The sequence below is a fragment of the Micromys minutus genome, assembly GCF_963924665.1.
Source record: "Micromys minutus genome assembly, chromosome: 21".
Classification (NCBI taxonomy): Eukaryota; Metazoa; Chordata; class Mammalia; order Rodentia; family Muridae; genus Micromys; species Micromys minutus.
In genome coordinates, this window is record NC_137956.1 from 3,385,781 (window position 1) to 3,405,018 (window position 19,238).

A 19,238-nucleotide genomic window follows, 5' to 3' on the forward strand; every position below is an offset into this window, starting at 1 on the left:
GTTCAGCAAAACGTGTGTGGAAAGGTCGACTTTTCTCGGGGTCAGAGCCACTTGGGACCCGGAGGTGGGCGGAAAGGCGGCTGCGCGCGGACTCCGGCTCCTCCGGGACGCGAGGGGCGGGAGAGGGAACATGGCGACCCCGGTTTGCTCAGAGGCCCTCCTCGGCGGCTTCCCTCACAGGCCCTAAGTGGCTTTCCTCATTCGACCCCTCTCCTTCCCCATACTTTTGTCTTCCTTTGCTTCCCTGCAGTTCCCTCGGCGTTCACCGTCCCTTCCCCCCCCCCCGCACCCCCCACCGCAGCCCCACACTAAGGGGAAAGGAGAGGTAGACTAGATGAAGAGGGAAGCCCGTGAGACCACCCGTACCCAGAGGCCAGGTCTTGTATTTGACTCCTCAAAGCCGCACGGGGTGACAGGACAGGCACCCGGCGTGAAGAAGTCAAGCTACGTCTTAATCCCGATGATTGCGCTGAGGGTGCCTGTGAACTGTTTTCTGAAATTGCTCGTACCTGAATCTCATAAATGCAAAGCTGCCTTTTCTGTGTGTATCGCATGTCATATACTGCCCCCGTAACTGTATGTAACTGGAGGAAATAGCAACAAGATTTATTCTGGTGGTAAGGGAGTGAAGTAAAGGGAAGCCAGCTCTGTCATACTATAAACAATGTGAAAACAGCCTTCTGGTTTTGGTTCTTATTAACTCAGCTAATGTTGAGGGCAACGCTCCTTGCATAAGTTAAAGGGAAGGGACCCCAGTGTCATCTTTGCTCCATAGAACCGTTCTGCCTGCCTTTTGTGTTTTAGTCAGGGGGTAGATAATTAAGCAAAGGTTCTCTCTCACCCGAGTTAATATGGGTTTAATCTTGACCTTTTGTTTTTCTGCAGTTGAATGTAGATTCTAGGAAGGATCCAGTTCTCACTCTCTGGGAGTCTTCCCTTCCAGGCTGAAATAATTGTGAACTAGAGTGAAGGAGAATTCTAGGAAGATGAGCTCTAGCATAACCATGAGTGAACCAAGGCTGAACTGGTGAGTTGGACCTCTTCCTGATCCACTGCGGAGGAGTGAGCAGGGGATGGTGGGTACCTAAGAGAGATTTCTGGCCTGCAGAGATTGTACAACACTCAAGTTTGTAGTTATAATTTCATATCGTAATTATAGGTTTCTTGTGGAGGAGAAGTGCTGAAATTGTTGTCAACGTTTCAGATTAATTCATTCATCCAAGCAACACTAACCATAACATATCAGTCTCAATTATAATGAGATTGGGGGCTGGGGGCTGAGTTTCTCTGTGTAACCTTGACTTACCTGGAGCTCAGTATGGAGACCAGTCTGGCCTTGAACTCAGAGATACACCTGCCTCAGCATCCTGAGTGATGGATTAAAGGTGTGTTCCGTCATGCCCAGCCTGTACTGAATCATTCAAAATTCCTCCTAGTACTGGAGACATATTCCCATGCTGTTCAGATACTTCCACACACCTCTGGCACTGTGAACCAAAGTTCCTTAGATTAATCTCAGTATTTCAGTTCTTTATTTCTTCCATCTAACCAACACTGGCTATATTTGTCTCAAACTAATTTTGATGTTATAAAATTCGTTTATCGCTTTAGGGATGGGTGGGTTTAGGACATTTACCCCATTAAACAAGTCAAATCACGTTAATAAATACGAGAGCTGGGGTTTTTTTTTTTTTTTTTTTTTTTTTTTCACCTGGCACAATAGTACACAAAACAAAAATAAGTTGTTGCATTTTTACCATTACCATTCATGGCCAGAAGTGAGCCCTGACCCTGACAGATCCTTGGTCACATGTCCTTCTTTTCCTCTGAAGTTTATTTGTATTCTACGGGAAAGCAGACTGCTGGAGCTTGAGAGTTTCATGCTGCCTCAACCTTAAAGCAGTCTAAGAAGTAAAACAAATACACAAGATAAGGCACAGGAACATAAGCTGGCTAGAAGGGGTTGGGAAAAGCTGGGGTAACGGTGTAAATTACAGCTCTGACATTACGCTTTGTGTGACATGAGACTTTGAATTGTCAAGTACAAGTAAATTACTTTATTTCACAGGGATGTGACGCCCAAAAATGGCCTTAAAGCATTTTTCTCTCCAGAAAATTATAAAGATCATTCCATGGCTCCAAGTTTAAAAGAACTCTATGTTTTGTCCAACAGGTAATGTTCATTTGGTTATTTATTTTTGCTTTCATTGCTGTTTTTCTGATAACTTAAATTTTATGACGATATTAGTAAACATTCAAATTATAAAAATGTGAAAAATAAAAGAAAGCTACTGATAACTCTTTGGTATTTATCTTACTCCACACATAGCTGTATATTTATATACACAGAATGAGATCATAGTTGTAATTACCTCAGAACACCATAAAACATTATAATTTTATCATTAAAAATCAGCGTCTTGTATTTTTTCCATGAATACATATAATGTTTTACCCTTAATCTTAATTAATAATTGTCTATGCTTAATATATGTACTTTAAAGCCCTGTAGCAAGTCTTGTGTGGGAATTTTTAAAGAAACTCTGCAATTCTGCAAGGTAAACTCATACAAATTTAGTCAGACTATGTTTTTATTTTATATTTTAATAGATGGTACCAAATCACTACAAAAATTTTTTCTTCTCTGGTGTAAAAGTGACTACTCAGCGATCTTCTTGCGCACATGCCTGTAGCATCTCCTTTTCCCTTTTTGATTGACTGTGTCTATTCTGTTTCGGGTTACTCTGGAGACAAGAGATGCAAAGGAGCTTAGATCTTCTGGGATCCTGTGAGCTTTTCCAGAAGAAGAACTTTCTCCCCACCTTTTCCACATTCTCAGTGTTCTCTCGGCCCATTATTCTGCTTACACTTCTGTCTTCATTTTCTCTTGCTTTTGACCAACATTTGAATATTCTTAAATTCCTGTTTTAATGATCCCTCCACATTCGTTTCTGTTATCTCTCCTTTGAACTCATACTACTTTAGAGGTATGTATTGCTGACAAGAAGTGAGGAATGATAAGTAAGGCATATCGCAAACATTAGCAATCGTGGTGGTTCTTCCACAGCAGTAATTACCCTAAGTATACGTAGATAAGACTTCTCAACTTAAGGCAAATCAGCAGGTGACTAAAAACAGGAACAAGTTTCTTTCTGAAACTACTCCTATGGCACGATCAGTGAGCTTTTGATGGTGGTTTTGTAGTATTCTCAGATTCCTTTGCCATCTTCATCCCCATGCTTCTACAGCGCCTGATCACTAGACTTATTTGTAAATTCATAAGAAATACTGGTGTTGTGCTCTCAACCTAGTCTATTGAATTCAAACCATTGAGAATCAAAGATGCTTCTGTAGGCATGACTTAGTTTATAATAAATGTGTGGTTTTGTGTCTTCTACTACACACATCAAATACCCTCCTTATATAATAGGAGTTATGATAGTATGCATTATGGGACTGCACCTGGATAACTTCTTGTGAGTAAAGCATCTGTGTGCATTTATTTTGATAGATCCTGCCACATTGATATTTAAGTCTTTATTAATAATGTCTCTGGTAGTGTCAGCTTTAGAAAGTTAAAATTTTTATATATGCATCTGTGGGTTTTTTAAGCTGTTATTTTTTGATGTTCAATTTTTATCATTTCCTGGTGATAAACTAAGTTTTTAAAACTTTCCAATCATTCAGTACCTTTGATTATTTTAAACTAAATAATGTTTATTAACCTTTACATCTTTTTCCTTTTGTTTAAAATGTTCTTAAGACCAAAGGAGAAATAGTCTGGGGTTAGTCTGGTATTAATGCTCCAACCATGGCCGTGGAGAATTGCTGAGAGTTCCAAACTAAGTTCCAGGTTATTGCTTGTAAAATTTCAAGGGAAGCAGCCAGAGTGCAAAGTCAGCACAGTGCCCAGAAATGATGTACCAAAATACTCAAAAGTGACTCCTCAAAAATGTCTAAGAACTTAGCAAAACCCACTAAACTATGGGTCAACAAAATGCCAAGTAACTCAGTGTACTGGCAAGTGAAATGTCATTTTGATACAAGCTAAGGTCATTTTGAAATAGGAAACTGAGAAATTGCCTCTGCCAAATTGACCAAATTGGTAGGCAGCCTATGGTACAATTTCTTGATTGATAATTGATATGGGAGGGCCCAGCTCAGCTATGGGCTATGCTTCCCCCAGGATTGTGTTCCTAGGTGTTATAACAAGGTAGACTGAACAAGCCATGAGGAGCAAGCCAGTAAGCAAAACTCTTTCATGGTCTCTGCATCAGCTCTTGCCTCCAGGTTCCTGCAGTGATGAACTGTGATATGAAACTTTAGTCTGAAATAATAAACCCTTTTCTTCCCATGTTGCTGCATTTGGTCATGGTGTTTTATCACAGCTATAGAAACCCTACCTAAGACAGCTCAACAAAATGCTGAATGATGGCTCAGAAAAACCCTAAGGGTGACTTGACAAACATGTCAACACAACAGAAATGCCAGGTGGCGAATCTAAAATATATTGCCCAAAAGTAGCTTAACAAAAATTCCAAAAGATGACTCAGCAAAATTGTTTGATGATGATGATGATGATGATGATGATGATGATGCAGCAAAACTGCTAGATGGTGACTCAACAAAAATCTCCAACAGTGGCAACAACCATGAGATGATTGTACAATACCCAACAATGAGCACAATGCCCAGTCATAAGGACAATGTACTACTCTTAGTAGAGAGAAAGCAGGAACATTATGTGTACAAATCATTGGCTTTATTTTTCCTGAAAGAAAAAAAATCCTAGAGTTCAATATCTATAACAAAATCTTGAAAGGGGATTGATGCTCGTCTCTTTAATGTCATTTCAAACTTGTGAGCAACAGAAGGTCTCTGACAGACTAACGAGATTCTAATAATAGACTGAGTCTCAGGAAGATCTCTACACACAGATCCCCAGTTTAGGACAAATGGATAATGTTATGCCTGAGAACAGCTGACAAAGTGTCCCATCATCTGGGAAAATACCTACCCACACAATCAGATTAACTGGTATTTGATAGCAAAACAAATGTCAGCATCTTACATGTCAGCATAGGCGGTCGTGTCACTCAGGGTCTACGTTAAATCACCTCATCACACTGAGAAAAGGGATCTTATGCTATAGAGCTAAGACATGAAGATGCTCAGGGTGCGGTCACCTTGTGGTCCAGAGTCAGAGGAACAGGGAATGAAAGAATCTGGAGAGAGAAGGTGCCTTGTACAAGTTCTCACTCCTGTAGTAATTGGGCAAAGTTAAGTCTGTACAAGCTAACATGAAATTCATTCAAAATCACAAAACTGTGGAAGAACACCGTTGTAGAGAAAAAAACTCAAACACAGCAAAGTTAAAGCTTTAGCAGGGAATACCCTTATACCCAATTCTTGGATTCTGTGAACATATTATTAAATTCACTTTTCTATCCATCTACCTTTAACCCTTTTCTGTATCATTGCACCTTCAAAGTAAACTGCTTACAGCTGTATTCCTTAATGTAGCATAGTGTTCTTTTTTTTTTCATTTTTCTTTAATATCTCAATTTATATAAATTATGGTATCGGAAAGTTACAAAGTCACTAGACCCAGTAAATGTCAATTTACATGTTAGTCTCTTAAGGGCCTATCTCCAAGGCTCTTGAGGATATTTTTAATGTGCATTGGCATTTTGCCATGTCTGTACCATGTATGTGCAGTGCCAGCAGATGCCAGAAGAGAATATCTGATGCCCTTGACTGGAGTTATAGACAGTCGTGAACTACCATGTGAATCAGGCTAGAAGTCAAACCTGGGTCTTCTGCAAGAGCAGCCAGCTCTGAACCACTGAGCCATCTCTCCACCCCCTTCTAGGATGATGCATAATGAGCAGGGAGCACAGGCCTCTGTGCTGCATGTTCTCTTCCGGTACCCTGGTTTTTCATTCCACCTGTTGGAGGTTCCTTCCTCCAGGATTGATCTTCTGCTTCTACAAAGAGCACATGTGTCTTGTAATGAGAGAAGTTACTGAAAACTCTCTGATCTCTCCCTTTCCCAGTGCCTTTCCTGATGGGTTCCATCATGCCATCTTTATACATACATTCCATTATACTGTGTTCCCATGCATTCTCTCTGTCCATGTTCTCCCTGTTACCCAGGCTGGTTCCCTTCTTGCCCCAGATAACAACGTGTTGCTGTCTCAGTGCATACTATCCACTATCCTTGATTTCCCACCTCCCTAAAAAAACTTCCTCTCCACCAGTGATTCACTGCCTAATTTTATGACCAGCAAACACACTGGCGCACGCATGCACATACACAAAGTTGAACATAAATATAAAGTTTTAAATGTAAGTCCATTGTCCCTTATTTCTTATTCGGGGTTTATTTTGCTTAATAGAATAATATCTAGTTTTCTTGTAGATAACTCTGATTTCATATTTTGTTATAGCTGTATAAAATTCCATTGTGTGTGTTTTTTTTAAAGTTCTTATAGTTGTTTCTGCCTTCATCGTTTCAGGTAAAAATTACTAACTTCATCTTTTTTTTTGGAAATAAGATCTCTTCTGTAGCTCTGGCCGGCCCAGAGCTCATCATTTAGACCCTGACACTCTCTCTGCGTCTGCCTCTTTGAGTGCTAGGACTGCATGTGTGGCTGACTTTAGTAGTCTTCATCCTACCATTGCTTCTTAGTTACTTCAATACTACTTTGCAGTCTCAGCATTTCCTAAGCATGAGTTGATTAAAAGAAACAATATTTTGTTGGCAGTTATGCCAAAAAAACAAAAACAAAACAAAACAAAAAAAGAAAACCTAAAATTTTTTTCTTAGAATATGCTTTTCTTTCTTTAGATTTTTTTATATGGCATGATTTATTAGTATGATTTACATTAGTATTAAAGAAAAGCACAAAGCATTGAATTAATATGTATTCTGGATTTTTTTGTTGTTGTATCAAGGAACTGATTTTGGGGTTTAGTTATTTAAAACTTTGTTGGGGAAAAACATTCTTCATTACTATCCATAATATAGTAATTTTTATGTTCTCTAGCATGTTGGAAGAAAATACACCTTTAATTGTGTTGATTTCAAACTGCAATCAGTCCCATCTCATCACCAAAAGGCGTTTTACTCTTAATTTCAGGATATGAAACATTCACTAGACTTGCTGCATTCACATGCATGTTTATAGGATAAAATGACCATCAGACTAACATGGTATAAGCAGTGTGAGTTAGGTAGAAAGTCAGTATGGCTTTGCTCCTGGGAAGATCAAGTTCATTACAGTATTTGTAAAGTTTATCGAAGAGTAAACTAGAAAAACAAAGAGCTGTTCATGGAAACATAAACACTTGTCTTTAAAATTAAACATTCTGATTATAGATCCTTATAATTGAGTTTTAAGCCAACAAGTGACTGAATAGTCTTGAATTTGATGTGGAGATATAGTTGTTGTTAACCTGATTAATATAAAAGAAAACTAAACTCCAAGATTTAGGTAGAATTTGAGATGGAGCCCAGAAATACCATTTCCAAATGTGGTTTTTAAAGAAACTGCCAAACTAGGCAACTTAAGAGTCTAGCAAATGGCCTGGAACCTTTTATTTCCTAGCAACTGGAAGTAAAAAGAAAATGGTAGTTGACAAAATGAAGGAGGGAACTTCAAACTATCAGCTGAAAGACAGTGCAGTGGTGTAATGTGTGTGGGGAGTGCTGGTGGGTACTTGTGGGTGCACCTGATGAAGATTTTGACAGCACTGCACTTGAAAATGGTCTTGATGTGCTGCCGTTTCATTCTCTGCTGTACGTAGCCAATTTAAACTGCTAGAATGTCTTGACATTCCTACTCGGGCATATCTGAGTCAGCATCTCGTTGCTGCTGCAGCTTAATTAAATTTGCCAGTTTGTGCCAGGAGGACAGACATGTTCTCATATTTAGAGAGACAGCTGTGAAGCAGTATTGTTAAGAGTTGCGGACACAATACTGTTAGGTTTGAATAGCTCTCAAGACGTATTCTAGTGAGAAATCAATTTGCTGTAATACATTTCTACCAAGATCAGCAGTTAATATTCATTTTGTTAACCTAAAACGAGCTTATTTTATACAGTTATTGGAGAAACTTTGGTAGCTAAGTTTGTGTTTTCTTGTCTGTATTTGTCAGTCTGAATATCGCAATTTTAATTTCCAAAATTCTCTCCCCTTTAACTAAGTAGATATTTGTTGAGTTTTTCATTCATAGCTTACCTCTGAAGTGTTTTTAAATGACTGCTTTATTTGAGGGAGGAAGGTTTTTGCAAAACCTTTTCCTATTTTCAGACTTTGGAATTTATACTATATTTATTATACTATTATAAATTACCATTTCCCAACATAATAAGGCCCAAACCTCATTTTTAACAACCATTTGTAAGAATTAATGTACGTTTTATTAGAAATTAAATTGATAGCTTATTAACACAAACATAACTTTTAAAAACAGCATGATGTCCTAAATACATACTGTGAAATAAAAACAATAACTATGTTGCATTTTCAACAAGCATGGGATGATTTGCAAAGATGGTCCACTTACAGTGTATGGCATGTGTGCAACCTGTAAGAAGACCCTGGACTTAATTCTCAGCACCAAAACCCCATAATGAGCAGAACTGTATTTAAGAGAAGCAGAATGAAGCATACTAAGAAATAATCGTTGGGGGAAAAAAAATGTAGTGTCAGAGTAACAATTATAGTTGTTTTTATGCAAGAGAAAAAAGACCTGTATAAGTTGTGTGAAACAGTGTCATACATGCTAAGCATCTAGTATTCCTTACCAAAGTGCGGTCAACCTTTCCCTCTTGTGGTGAGTTAAATGTATCTACTGGCTTAAGGAGTTAATGTCATAAGGAAAGTAATAGTGTCATGATTTCAGATCACTGTTCCCTTCCATTTGAAGCTTCCTCTTGCTCCACGATCTTCATTACATTCTTCTCAGCCACCTATTTGGTAAATTTAGTTTGGAAACCCAAGATTATCAGATTGCTTTTATATATGTGTATGAATGGGTATAGTTTCCTTCTTTCATATGGATATAGTTGTCTTTCATTCATTTGTCAAACCACTGGCTAAATTAACATCTTGGTGTGATCTCTTGTTAAAACTCTGGGACATAGCATACACTAGTAATTATAAATATCAATACATATTAATAAATGAGTCAGTAGACTTCATCATTTTTATTAGTTTCCTTTCCTCCATGAATTATTGTTTAATTTGGAGTCAAGTTAAAGAAGCAATGACAGTGGTAGAAATCAGAATTGTAGAGACTAAGGATATAGAGTTTTTTGGTAGATTTCTACCTCTTACTGAAAGTGTAGACTAAGTAACTGAATAGCAAAAATAGACAAAATGTATGAACAAGATAATAATCTATAGTTATATGTCTTAGTAGAAATAGGTGATTTTACTTATTGGGGTGTCATTTTACAAACAAGTCTAATGTCAGGCTCTCCAGCTGCTACCCGTCAATTTCTCTTGTAGCACACCTCCTTACAGATGTGCCATAATTTTTCTTTTGCATCCATAAAAAGCATAGACATTTCTGTGAATTTAGCCATATATGTGATAGATAGAGGATTGTCCAATCTTTCTAAAATCACTACTGCTTCCATAAAATGAGACAGTTACTGGAATTTTATTTCTAAGTCCTGAGATAACCGATGGAAACCAGAAAATTTAAGAATTTTAGAGAATTAATTAACTTCAAATTTATGACCCCATTTCATTCTGTTCTTAATGTTCTTTGTCATATTAGTTGGTCCACTTTAGTGAAGAAAGTGGGCATTAATAACCAAGTAGCACTGTAATTAGCAAACGTTAGTATACCTGACAACATGGTTTCCCCATGTAATCTCAGGGGAAAGCTCCAATAGGATAGTTAGTTGAAGTGTGCCTCTGCCTCTCTGTCAGGTGGTTGAAGGTAAACCTGCAGTGAGGTCTTTTTCATGTAGAATACTTAATCTGCACTAAGTGACTGAACTTGAAAATGCAGGTGGCAGAGTTAGATAATAATCCAGAAGTTACTGTTAATCATGCCTTATTATTCTCCCTTTTGATTGAGAACCGTAAGTTCTATGATAGTAATCTTCATGTGAAAAGCACATATTCGTAAATTGTATTTTTTTTCCCCAGACGTATAGGAGAAAATTTGAGTGTCTCAGCAAGTTCTGTAGAAAATGAGCCTGCAGTTAGTTCAGCAACTCAAGCAAAGGAAAAAGTTGGGATGATTCTCCTTCCTAAACCAAGAGTTCCATATCCTCGTTTCTCTCGGTTCTCACAGAGAGAGCAGAGGACTTATGTGGATTTGTTGGCTAAATATGCAAAGATCCCCTCAAATTCCAAGACTGTTGGAACAAATACAAATGAATTTCTGCAGTATCTGGTATGTATATATTATGTATATATTCTGTCCATTAGCTTCAGTAACAATATCAAGAGTTAGGAAATAACTCTACATTACCTCTCATTTCTCTTTGCCATTGTTAATGTATTACTTATTTATTTCTCTTATTATTAGGTAGTCATATTACAGAAATGAAAGTGAGATTTATTACAGTGTTAGCACTTCAGCCCTTCTGTTGATTTTACTGTGTGTAGTCCTGGCCCCTGCTCTGCTGCATGGTGGCCTTATTCCAGCTCATTTTACTTCCTAGCAGACACCTCTACAAGCCTGCTGGGACCATCCTGAGTAAATCGTGTCAATATCGCTAATTACAGAAATGATACTATGCTGAATATCTTTCTAACAAAATCTTTGTTTATTCCAGTGATTTTTAAAGAAAAATAAAGATTCCAGTGACAGATTCTTTAAAGTATTTTTAAAGTTTTGAGATCAAGGGCTGTACATGTTTTTAAAGCATTGGTCTGTAGTTATAGATGGATAAATTATTCTTCAGAAGGTTTTAATTGTTTGTTTATACCGTAAGACAAGAGATTGTGCGGGCACCTTCACCAACACCAGATATTGTTTTCTCTTTTTTGGCCTCTTGCATGAGGAAATGGGTGATTTCTTGTTTTACCTAAATAAATACACTGAGTACTAATAAAATCTTCCATGTATCTATAAACTATTGTTTTCTATTTTTCTTACTTTTTTGTTTTCAAAACAGTGACTTCCATATTCCAAACTGTCTGCAGTCACTGGTGCTGCACCACCTCCAACTTGCCATGGTTGTAGAGTGTGCACCACACCCAGCGACGGGCACTTGCACTTCTGTAACTTTCCTAGACAGCATATTCTGTTACTTCGCTTATTTGCTTTTCTATTCCTGAAGAGTTTTTGATGGGTGTATGTGTGTACATGCATACAGGCTCGGGGTTGAACCCATGCCTCGCACATAGTAAGTCCACAATCTGACAGTAAATTATACCCTAGAGGTTATCATTATTATATAGTAGTATTTTAATTGTTTTCTTTGTGGTTTTCACTCTAGACTTTGTTTTACTCTTTGAAATTCAAGGTATTAGGGTAACTATTGATGGGTGATTACTTCTAACAAAAGTTTATATGTGTACTCTTTTAAAAAGGATATGAAAAAACATGTGAATGAAGAAGTTAATGAATTCCTAAAGTTTTTACAGAATTCTGCAAAGAAATGTGCACAGGATTATAATATGCTGTCTGATGAGGCCCGTCTCTTCACGGAGGTAAAAAGATCACATTTCCATAAACTGTTGAGTAATTGGTGGTGATCGCTGCATTTCTAAAGTATGTGAGGACCCCGCAGCTTAGGGAATCATCTGCTTTAGCTGTGTAGTTACAGAGGCCAGCACGCTACTCCGTGTGTAAATTAGAACTTCTGACAGCTCAGGCGGAGTGGAGGTAGACAGGCTGCAGTTCATACCTGGGCTTGCTACTGAGGAAAAGATTTGTTTGCACGGAGCTGGGTGTCACAAGGCCTTAATGTGCTGCTCGAAATTATTCACAGTTTAAAAGTTAGGAATTCCTTGTTTCTGGAATTTTCCACCAGTCTTTCATTCCTTATTTGATAGCAGGCAACATAACCTATGAAAGTGGTGCCATAACTGCTTCCTCTCAGAGCTAGCTAGTTTTTTGTTTTTTGTTTTTGTTTTTTTGAGCAAATGCTGAGATAAGTGAATACAGTTGCAAGTGTTATATACAGTGGGACGTGTGTCTCAGGAAAAGAAACAGGATATGGAACTGCAAGCCTTGGCTTAGCCACTAAAGGCACGTGTACTGAGCCCGTCTACCTGATTTACATCCCAGGTACCCCTGCCCACGTGGTAGAAGGAGAAAGCTGACGCCTCCACATCTCTCCTGTCCCCTGCCTGCCTGCCTCTCTCTCTGTCTCTATCTCTGTATTTCCTTCTCTTTCTCTCTCACACACAATAAATAATGTAAGTGTACTAAGCTACTTATTGATTTGTAACTTGAAACATTTGTAACTATGTAGAAGGAGGAGGCATAGATGTTAGAACTTCTAATCTAAAATACATCCTAGCTGGTTGTGATGGCACATGCCTTTAATTCTAGCACTTAGGAGGCAGAGACAGGCAGATCTTTGATCTCTGTGAGTTCCAGGCCAGCCTGGTCTATATAGTGCATTCTGTTCCAGTCAGAACAATCCGGTGAAAGCCTAACTGAAAAATAAAAATACAATAGAATACTTCCTAAAAGTTCTAGATACCACCCACTGACAAAAGATGACAGATACCTTAGAAGCCAGCATGTGTGCGCTTTAAAATGAGCAAATCTTCCCCCAATGATAGCACTGCTCCTCTGAATTACTTACATGTTACCATAGGTATATGCATTTGTTGTTAATGCTATGAATATTTCCTTCCCAAATACATTTCCTGGCTAGTCATTAATATTTTAGAAACTAGAAAAGACACGTACTTAGTCATTTTTTTCAAAGACAGATTTTTTATTTAGCCCAGGCTGACATCAAACTACTCCCTCTCCTTCCTCTACCTTCCAGGTACGGAGAGTTCAGGGATGTGCGCACGTGGCCAGGCCTGGCTTCATCTACTGTAATACATTATGCAGAAGTTTTCATGTGGCTTCATTTCTTTTGTCAGTTTCCTAAGAAGCATAGAAAATATCTTAAGTCTTCTCTATTTAATTTTAAAATTTAATAAGATCACCAATTTTAGTATTATTAAATATCATTATTTTAGGAAATTAGGTTAAAATTTGTTATGAAAATAAAGATTAGATCAAATAATAAACAGAATGTGTGGATTATTGAAGAAGAGGGGATGAATGAAATGAATCTAACTTTGCAGTTAATAAATGTATAGTCATATGTAACCAACGAATATTTGTTAGGGAAATATAATACAAATTAATAGTTTTTTAAATAATTTATTTTCTATTTTTTCAGCAAATCTTAAGAGCTTGCATTGAACAAGTGAAAAAGTACCCAGAATTTTATACTCTTCATGAAGTTACCAGCCTAATGGGGTTCTTCCCCTTCAAAATAGAGATGGGACTGAAGTTAGAAAAGACTCTTCTTGTTTTGGTAAGGTTTATTCTGTGAGTGTGAAGGGGTGACTGCAGGCTTCAGCTAGAACCTCATTTGTCTCACGTGGACAGTGCTTATGCCTTTGAGATACACAGTGCAGGTGCAGGACTTACATTTTTAAAGTACAGGAACTAATTTTGTTTCTTGACTTTTTTCCTCCCACTTTCTTTAACATTTTTCAAATAAAGCAGGGAATTCCGTTTAAAGAAAATTTATTCACAGTGTTTGAAAAATAAGTGTATGAAAAGGGTGTTTTAGTGCTTCCATTCTTCTGTTTTGTGATTTATGCTTCATTTAAAAAAGTGAAACTTACAGTGGCAGGAAGATTTCGGGAGACTTCCTTCCACTGGACCTTTTTAGATGACATAGCAATAACAAAAACATTGCTTATGGTGGTCAAGGAAAACCATGGCTTAAGGAGGGTCTAAGATTGACATTTGAAATTTCAGTTTCCTGTGTTACAAGAAAAATACATGAAGGCTTTCACAATAACGTTGATTTTTCACTTATTTAGGGCAGTGCAAAGTTTGTAAAAACAGCATTTCCCTCGATGCCTGTGAAATTGCAGCTCCCAAAAGAGGACATGTCTTCCATTGAGACCCCACAGCAAAAAGCTGAAGCTATGCACTGCGTAAGTTTCAAGTGGCTTCCCTAAATACTTAAAATAATCTTAATAATTGTACTACACAGTGGAAATGTTGAGAGTGACCTAGATATTAAGGTGCACATTGTTCTGTTTATTTATGAGGCATAAATCACAATATAGAATACAATTGTTTTTCAGGATATTAGTAAAGACCCAAATGCAGAGAAGCTCGTTTCAAGATACCATCCGCAGATAGCTTTGACTAGCCAAGCATTATTCACCTTGCTCAATAACCATGGACCAAGCTACAAGGAGCAGTGGGAAATTCCAGTGTGTGTTCAGATGATAGCTGTGGAAGGTTTGTGATTTGGTATGCCAGATAATGTACTCAGAAGGGATAGAACTACCTCATTTCAGCTGTGCAGACATAGATGGCTATGTGCCACACACAGATCTCCATCTTTGTTTAAGGAGAATGAGAATCTGACATTTAAACTCAGTAGAGCTTAGCTAGCTATAAAGTTGTGATAGAAGTGCCTGCTGAAACCTATGGTACCTGCAGCCATGTGTAGGTGTGAGACAAAGAGAAGGAATTATTACTCAGGCTAGACAGAAATATATGGAAGGTGTGGGACTTGTATTTTGTCATTGAGATGAAGGAATGCATCACATTAGACAGCTTGCAGTGGGCAAATTTCCAGGACTTCTGTAATTGGGAACCAGAATTAAAACCTCTGTCATCAGTAAATTATTGTTTGCACATTAGTTCCCCTGTCAATCTGGTTCATATTTGGTCATTTTATCTTCCAAATTGATATTAAATACAAGAATATAAATAAAAGACTATCTTCCATCATAAAGACAAAATAGAACTATAAGTTAAAGTGTAATCTCTTGTAAAAGTGTTATCATGTTTTGCAAGTTCCTGAAAGAAAAATAATAACAGGACAGTTCTAACACCCAGAAACCTTTAAACATTGGTAGAACACATTTTTCCTTTTGGCTGGGTCCTCTTGTCCTTTAGCTTAAAGACATGTAGTCCAAGAATGACAGATGCAGGAGCATGGCAGCATTTTCCCATCCTGCCTCTGTTCAGTGATCCTTTTGCCATATGTCCTTTTTCCTCTTTGAAAACTACCAGATAGTAATCACCACTTGTTTCTGTTTCTATCTTCAGGTTCCAAACCAGTCAAAGTAATATATGTCAATTCACCACTTCCCCGAAAGCAAATGACAATGAGAGAAAGAAATCAAATCTTCCATGAAGTTCCATTAAAACATGTAATATCAAAAAACACATCTGTTCCAGTCTCTGCCGTCTTTATGGACAAACCGGAAGAGTACACCTCTGAGGTTGAGGTATGCAATACTTTTTCTCCACTGTTTAAGATATGTTGTTTATCCTTCTTTATCATTTTGAAACATATAGTCTTTAATATACATGTAATCAAATATTACATGTTATGTGATTAATACTGCAGTTTTTATGTATCACAAGTTTTTGTAAAGATTTATTTTTAGTTTTAGTTATATGTAGGTGTGTGCCTGAATCTGAATATGTATATGAGAGCAGTGTGTTCAGAGACCAAAGGCCTCAAATTCCCGGGAGTTGCAGGCAGTTGTGAGGCACCTGAAGTGAGTGCTTGGATCTGAACCTGGACCCTCTGGAAAGGCAGCAATTGTTCTTAACCCCTGAGCCATCTCTCTGAACCCCTTACTTAAGATAAAATTTAAAAACCAGCATGACGATTTGAGTATACATTCTAAAACAAGATATATACATAGCTGACAAATGTAGGAAAGAATGTTCACCATCACCAGTTGTCATGGAAATGCAAGTGAAAGCCATGAAGTGCTGAGGAGAAGGCTTAGTCAGTAGTTCTTGCTACAGAAGCATGAGGATCTGGGTTCTAATCCCTAGCACCCATATAAAAAGCAGGTATGACTGAACATACCCGTAGACACAGCACTGGGTGGGTAAGGAGAGAACAGGTAGATCTCTGGATTTTATTGGTCAGCCGGCCTAGGTAAACAGAGAACTCTAGGCTCAATGAGAGTATTGATCTCTCAGACAGTAAGGTGGAGAGTGACTGAGGAAGAAGACACATGGCCTCAGCCTTGGACCTCCACATACCCACACTCACCTACACAAGCACTGCAGTGAGTATCATCTTCTCTGAGAAGATTGCAAATAACTACAGGAATAAGTGACAAGTGCTAGTTAGGCATGTGGCTCGTATGGTAATCCTAACGCTTGGAAAGCTGAGGCAGTGACAGACCTGTGTCAGAATTTCTAAGTAACAACAAGACAGATACTGAGGAGGATATGGAGCACTTGTTCAGAATGCAGATTAGTTCAGCCACTACAGAAAACAGTGAGGAAGTCTCTTAAAAATAAGACTGCCGTATGTCCCAGCAGCTGTCTAGCGAACACAGCACACCAGAGAGCTTGAACCCTGTGCCTAATGTTGATTGCAGCATTATGCATAGTGGCCCAGATACAGAGTCAACTTTAGTGTCCAGGAGTGGGCAACTGGGTCAAGAAAATGGGGTGTATAAATACACTGGGATACTAGTAAACCTTTAAAGATAAGAAAATCTGTCATTAGCACCAGTATGGATGTACCTGAAGATCAGAATGTTAAATAAGCCAGTTATAGAAAAATCAATTCCATGATTTCCCTTTCTACTGTGACAAATGTCATAGAAGTAAACAGCAGGGCAGTGGTCCCAGAAGCCAAGAAGGCAGTTGGAAAGGAGGCTGGAGAGAGATTAGTTAATAGGAACAGTCACAGTGACACAGAGGTAAAGGTTAGTATGGTTCTGTAATACAAGAAGGCAGTGATAGTCAATAGTACTTTGTAGTTTAAAACCAAGCAGAGAATAAGTGGTCTTATCAGAGGCCATCTGTAAAATGGGTATCATGTTAACTTATTAGCGATTTAAGTTCAAGTTACATAAAACATAAGAGTGACAGTTGATATTGTATAAATATTATTTTTAATGATGTGTACATAAAGGTAATTTTCTATGATTATTAAAGTAAAATATTTTGTTTGTAGAAAATAATCCATTCTGCAAATATTTACTGTGTAGATTCTGTTCTGTATGCTGAGACTAGGTAAATAGGAATGCAGCCTGTCTCTGTGCTTACACTGTAGTAGACAACACATACTGAATATGCAACAACAGAAGTAGCAGGTACTGATAAATATTATGGAGAAAGACAGGATACATTAAGAAAAAATAGGGAGATGGGCAGAGATGGGGCCATTTTATAGTAAGGACCAAGAAGGCCCAGGGATAGTAAGTATGGTCAAAGATGTTTAGTCATGTAAGAAACAGTTTAAAATAAGATAAAAGCCTGTTTCTACCCAAGAGCTTACACTTTTTTAAGGCTGTTGGTGTTTCCATTTTTACATGTCTATAATTTTTCTGTTTGCCATCTGAGCACTGATGTATCATAAAGCACTTCTAACTTGTTTTATGTTTTAGTCTTTTACATTTTAATTTTGGAATGTACACTGGTGGCAGGTGGATATCAGGAGATGAGAAGTGCCACAAAGAAACAAAGTAGATTAGGAAGGATAAAAGTCACAGAATGACTCTGGTGATGGACCTTCCCATTACTGATGACACCAAAAAATTATTGCTGGACAAAGTATAAGAACATATTTCTTACTAGCATGGGAGAGGCTAATAAGATAATAAGGATTCACAGAGCTGAAATAGAGGGAGTTGGGAGTCTAGGAGGCAGCCACAGCTTATGGTCACTTATGCTTTTGATGGTATTTGCTACTTTTGAAGGAACAACCAAAAGGCCTGTGCTTTGGCAATATCACAGGATGAGGGAAACACTGCAGAGTTCACTTTCCCAGCAAGACTTTTACCTCATTTTTACCTGTGAGAGAGGGTGGCACAGAAGGACCCTGTTTCCTCAGAAATTTGCAGCCTAACCTTTGCAGCCTTGTGTTTGCAGTAGTATGGTTCTGAGATAGCTAGTGCCTCCCAAGACTCCAGCAACAGTATGTAGAAATAATTCTGAGGGGCAGGCAGATTGTGACACTATTTACCCCAAATGTTTAAGCTTATTTTTGTTGCCTAAGTGTTCTAAAATTTTCTACTCCTTTATCCAATAGTTTTGGATATGTGTTTATTTTCAGGGCTTTTGGATTTATTTTTAAGATTTTAAGATTTTCTTAATAATTTCTAATTTTATTTCTTTTTTTAACTGGAACAGAACCTTAGCAAATTCTGCTCTGTGGAATGTTGAGATTTTACTTATACTCTACTTTTAGAATGGCCCTTGGGTTCTCAGAGGATAAAAGGATAGAATGTCTAGGATATACATTTCAGTTCTTTATGTCTTTGTTTCTATCAATACTTACCCTTTATGAATCTGCATCTACTTACTTACGGTGCCATCAAGCATGGTGACGTTTCTGTCACATTTGCATCTTTTCCTCCGTTTTCTCTTGCTCTGAACTCTGCTAACATTGCCTCTATTCCTTCTCTTTTTATTTCTTGGTGCTATGTCCAGTTCTGTTCTAACTTCACTATGTGAGATTATCTCCCTGTTGATGGCATACAATCTCCCTTTGTGCTGGATTTGTTCGTTTAATTAGAGGTGTTGTGGCTGAGAGGCTGCTTACTATGTCTCAGACATAATGTCAAGAAAATCCTTGTATATAATTTCTCATTTGATCTTTTGAACAGATGCAAAAGGTAACCTTATTTCCCCCTGTCTTAAAAATATGGAATCTGAAGTTAGATCAGGTAATTTCTATAGACCAATTCTTCTGTTTAATTGCTGCCAGACTTCCTCTCCCAAATCCTACTCTACAAGTCTAGTATATACTTAGCCCATAGTCAAGTTTTCATAGCATTTATTAAAGTCCTCACTCTGCCAGGGCTGAAAAATGACAACTCAGTAGCGGGGTACTTGCTTACTATATAAGTATCCCTGGGTTCCATCTTCAGTGCCACAAACTGTAAAATAACTAGCCTGATACAGTCTGGCATACCTGAAACCTTATCACTTTGGTGTGTGGAGCCAGCAACTTTGAATGATCAAGGTCAGCTTCTGCTACATAAGAAATTCAAGCTTTAAGCTATGTATGAACCTGT

General features: G+C 37.9%; 1 protein-coding gene across 1 annotated transcript in view; it reads left to right on the plus strand.

Moving 5' to 3' along the window:
* ICE2 (interactor of little elongation complex ELL subunit 2) overlaps positions 1–19,238 on the plus strand; it is a 37,602-nt gene continuing 18,364 nt past the window's right edge. Inside the window, exons 1-9 of the mRNA XM_080934895.1 lie at positions 1–64; positions 886–1,027; positions 2,069–2,173; positions 10,170–10,419; positions 11,565–11,684; positions 13,385–13,522; positions 14,040–14,156; positions 14,310–14,469; positions 15,289–15,470. Of these exons, the coding sequence (XP_080791021.1) occupies positions 987–1,027; positions 2,069–2,173; positions 10,170–10,419; positions 11,565–11,684; positions 13,385–13,522; positions 14,040–14,156; positions 14,310–14,469; positions 15,289–15,470 (1,113 nt within the window). The 5' untranslated portion in view covers positions 1–64; positions 886–986. The remainder of the gene's footprint in view (positions 65–885; positions 1,028–2,068; positions 2,174–10,169; positions 10,420–11,564; positions 11,685–13,384; positions 13,523–14,039; positions 14,157–14,309; positions 14,470–15,288; positions 15,471–19,238) is intronic.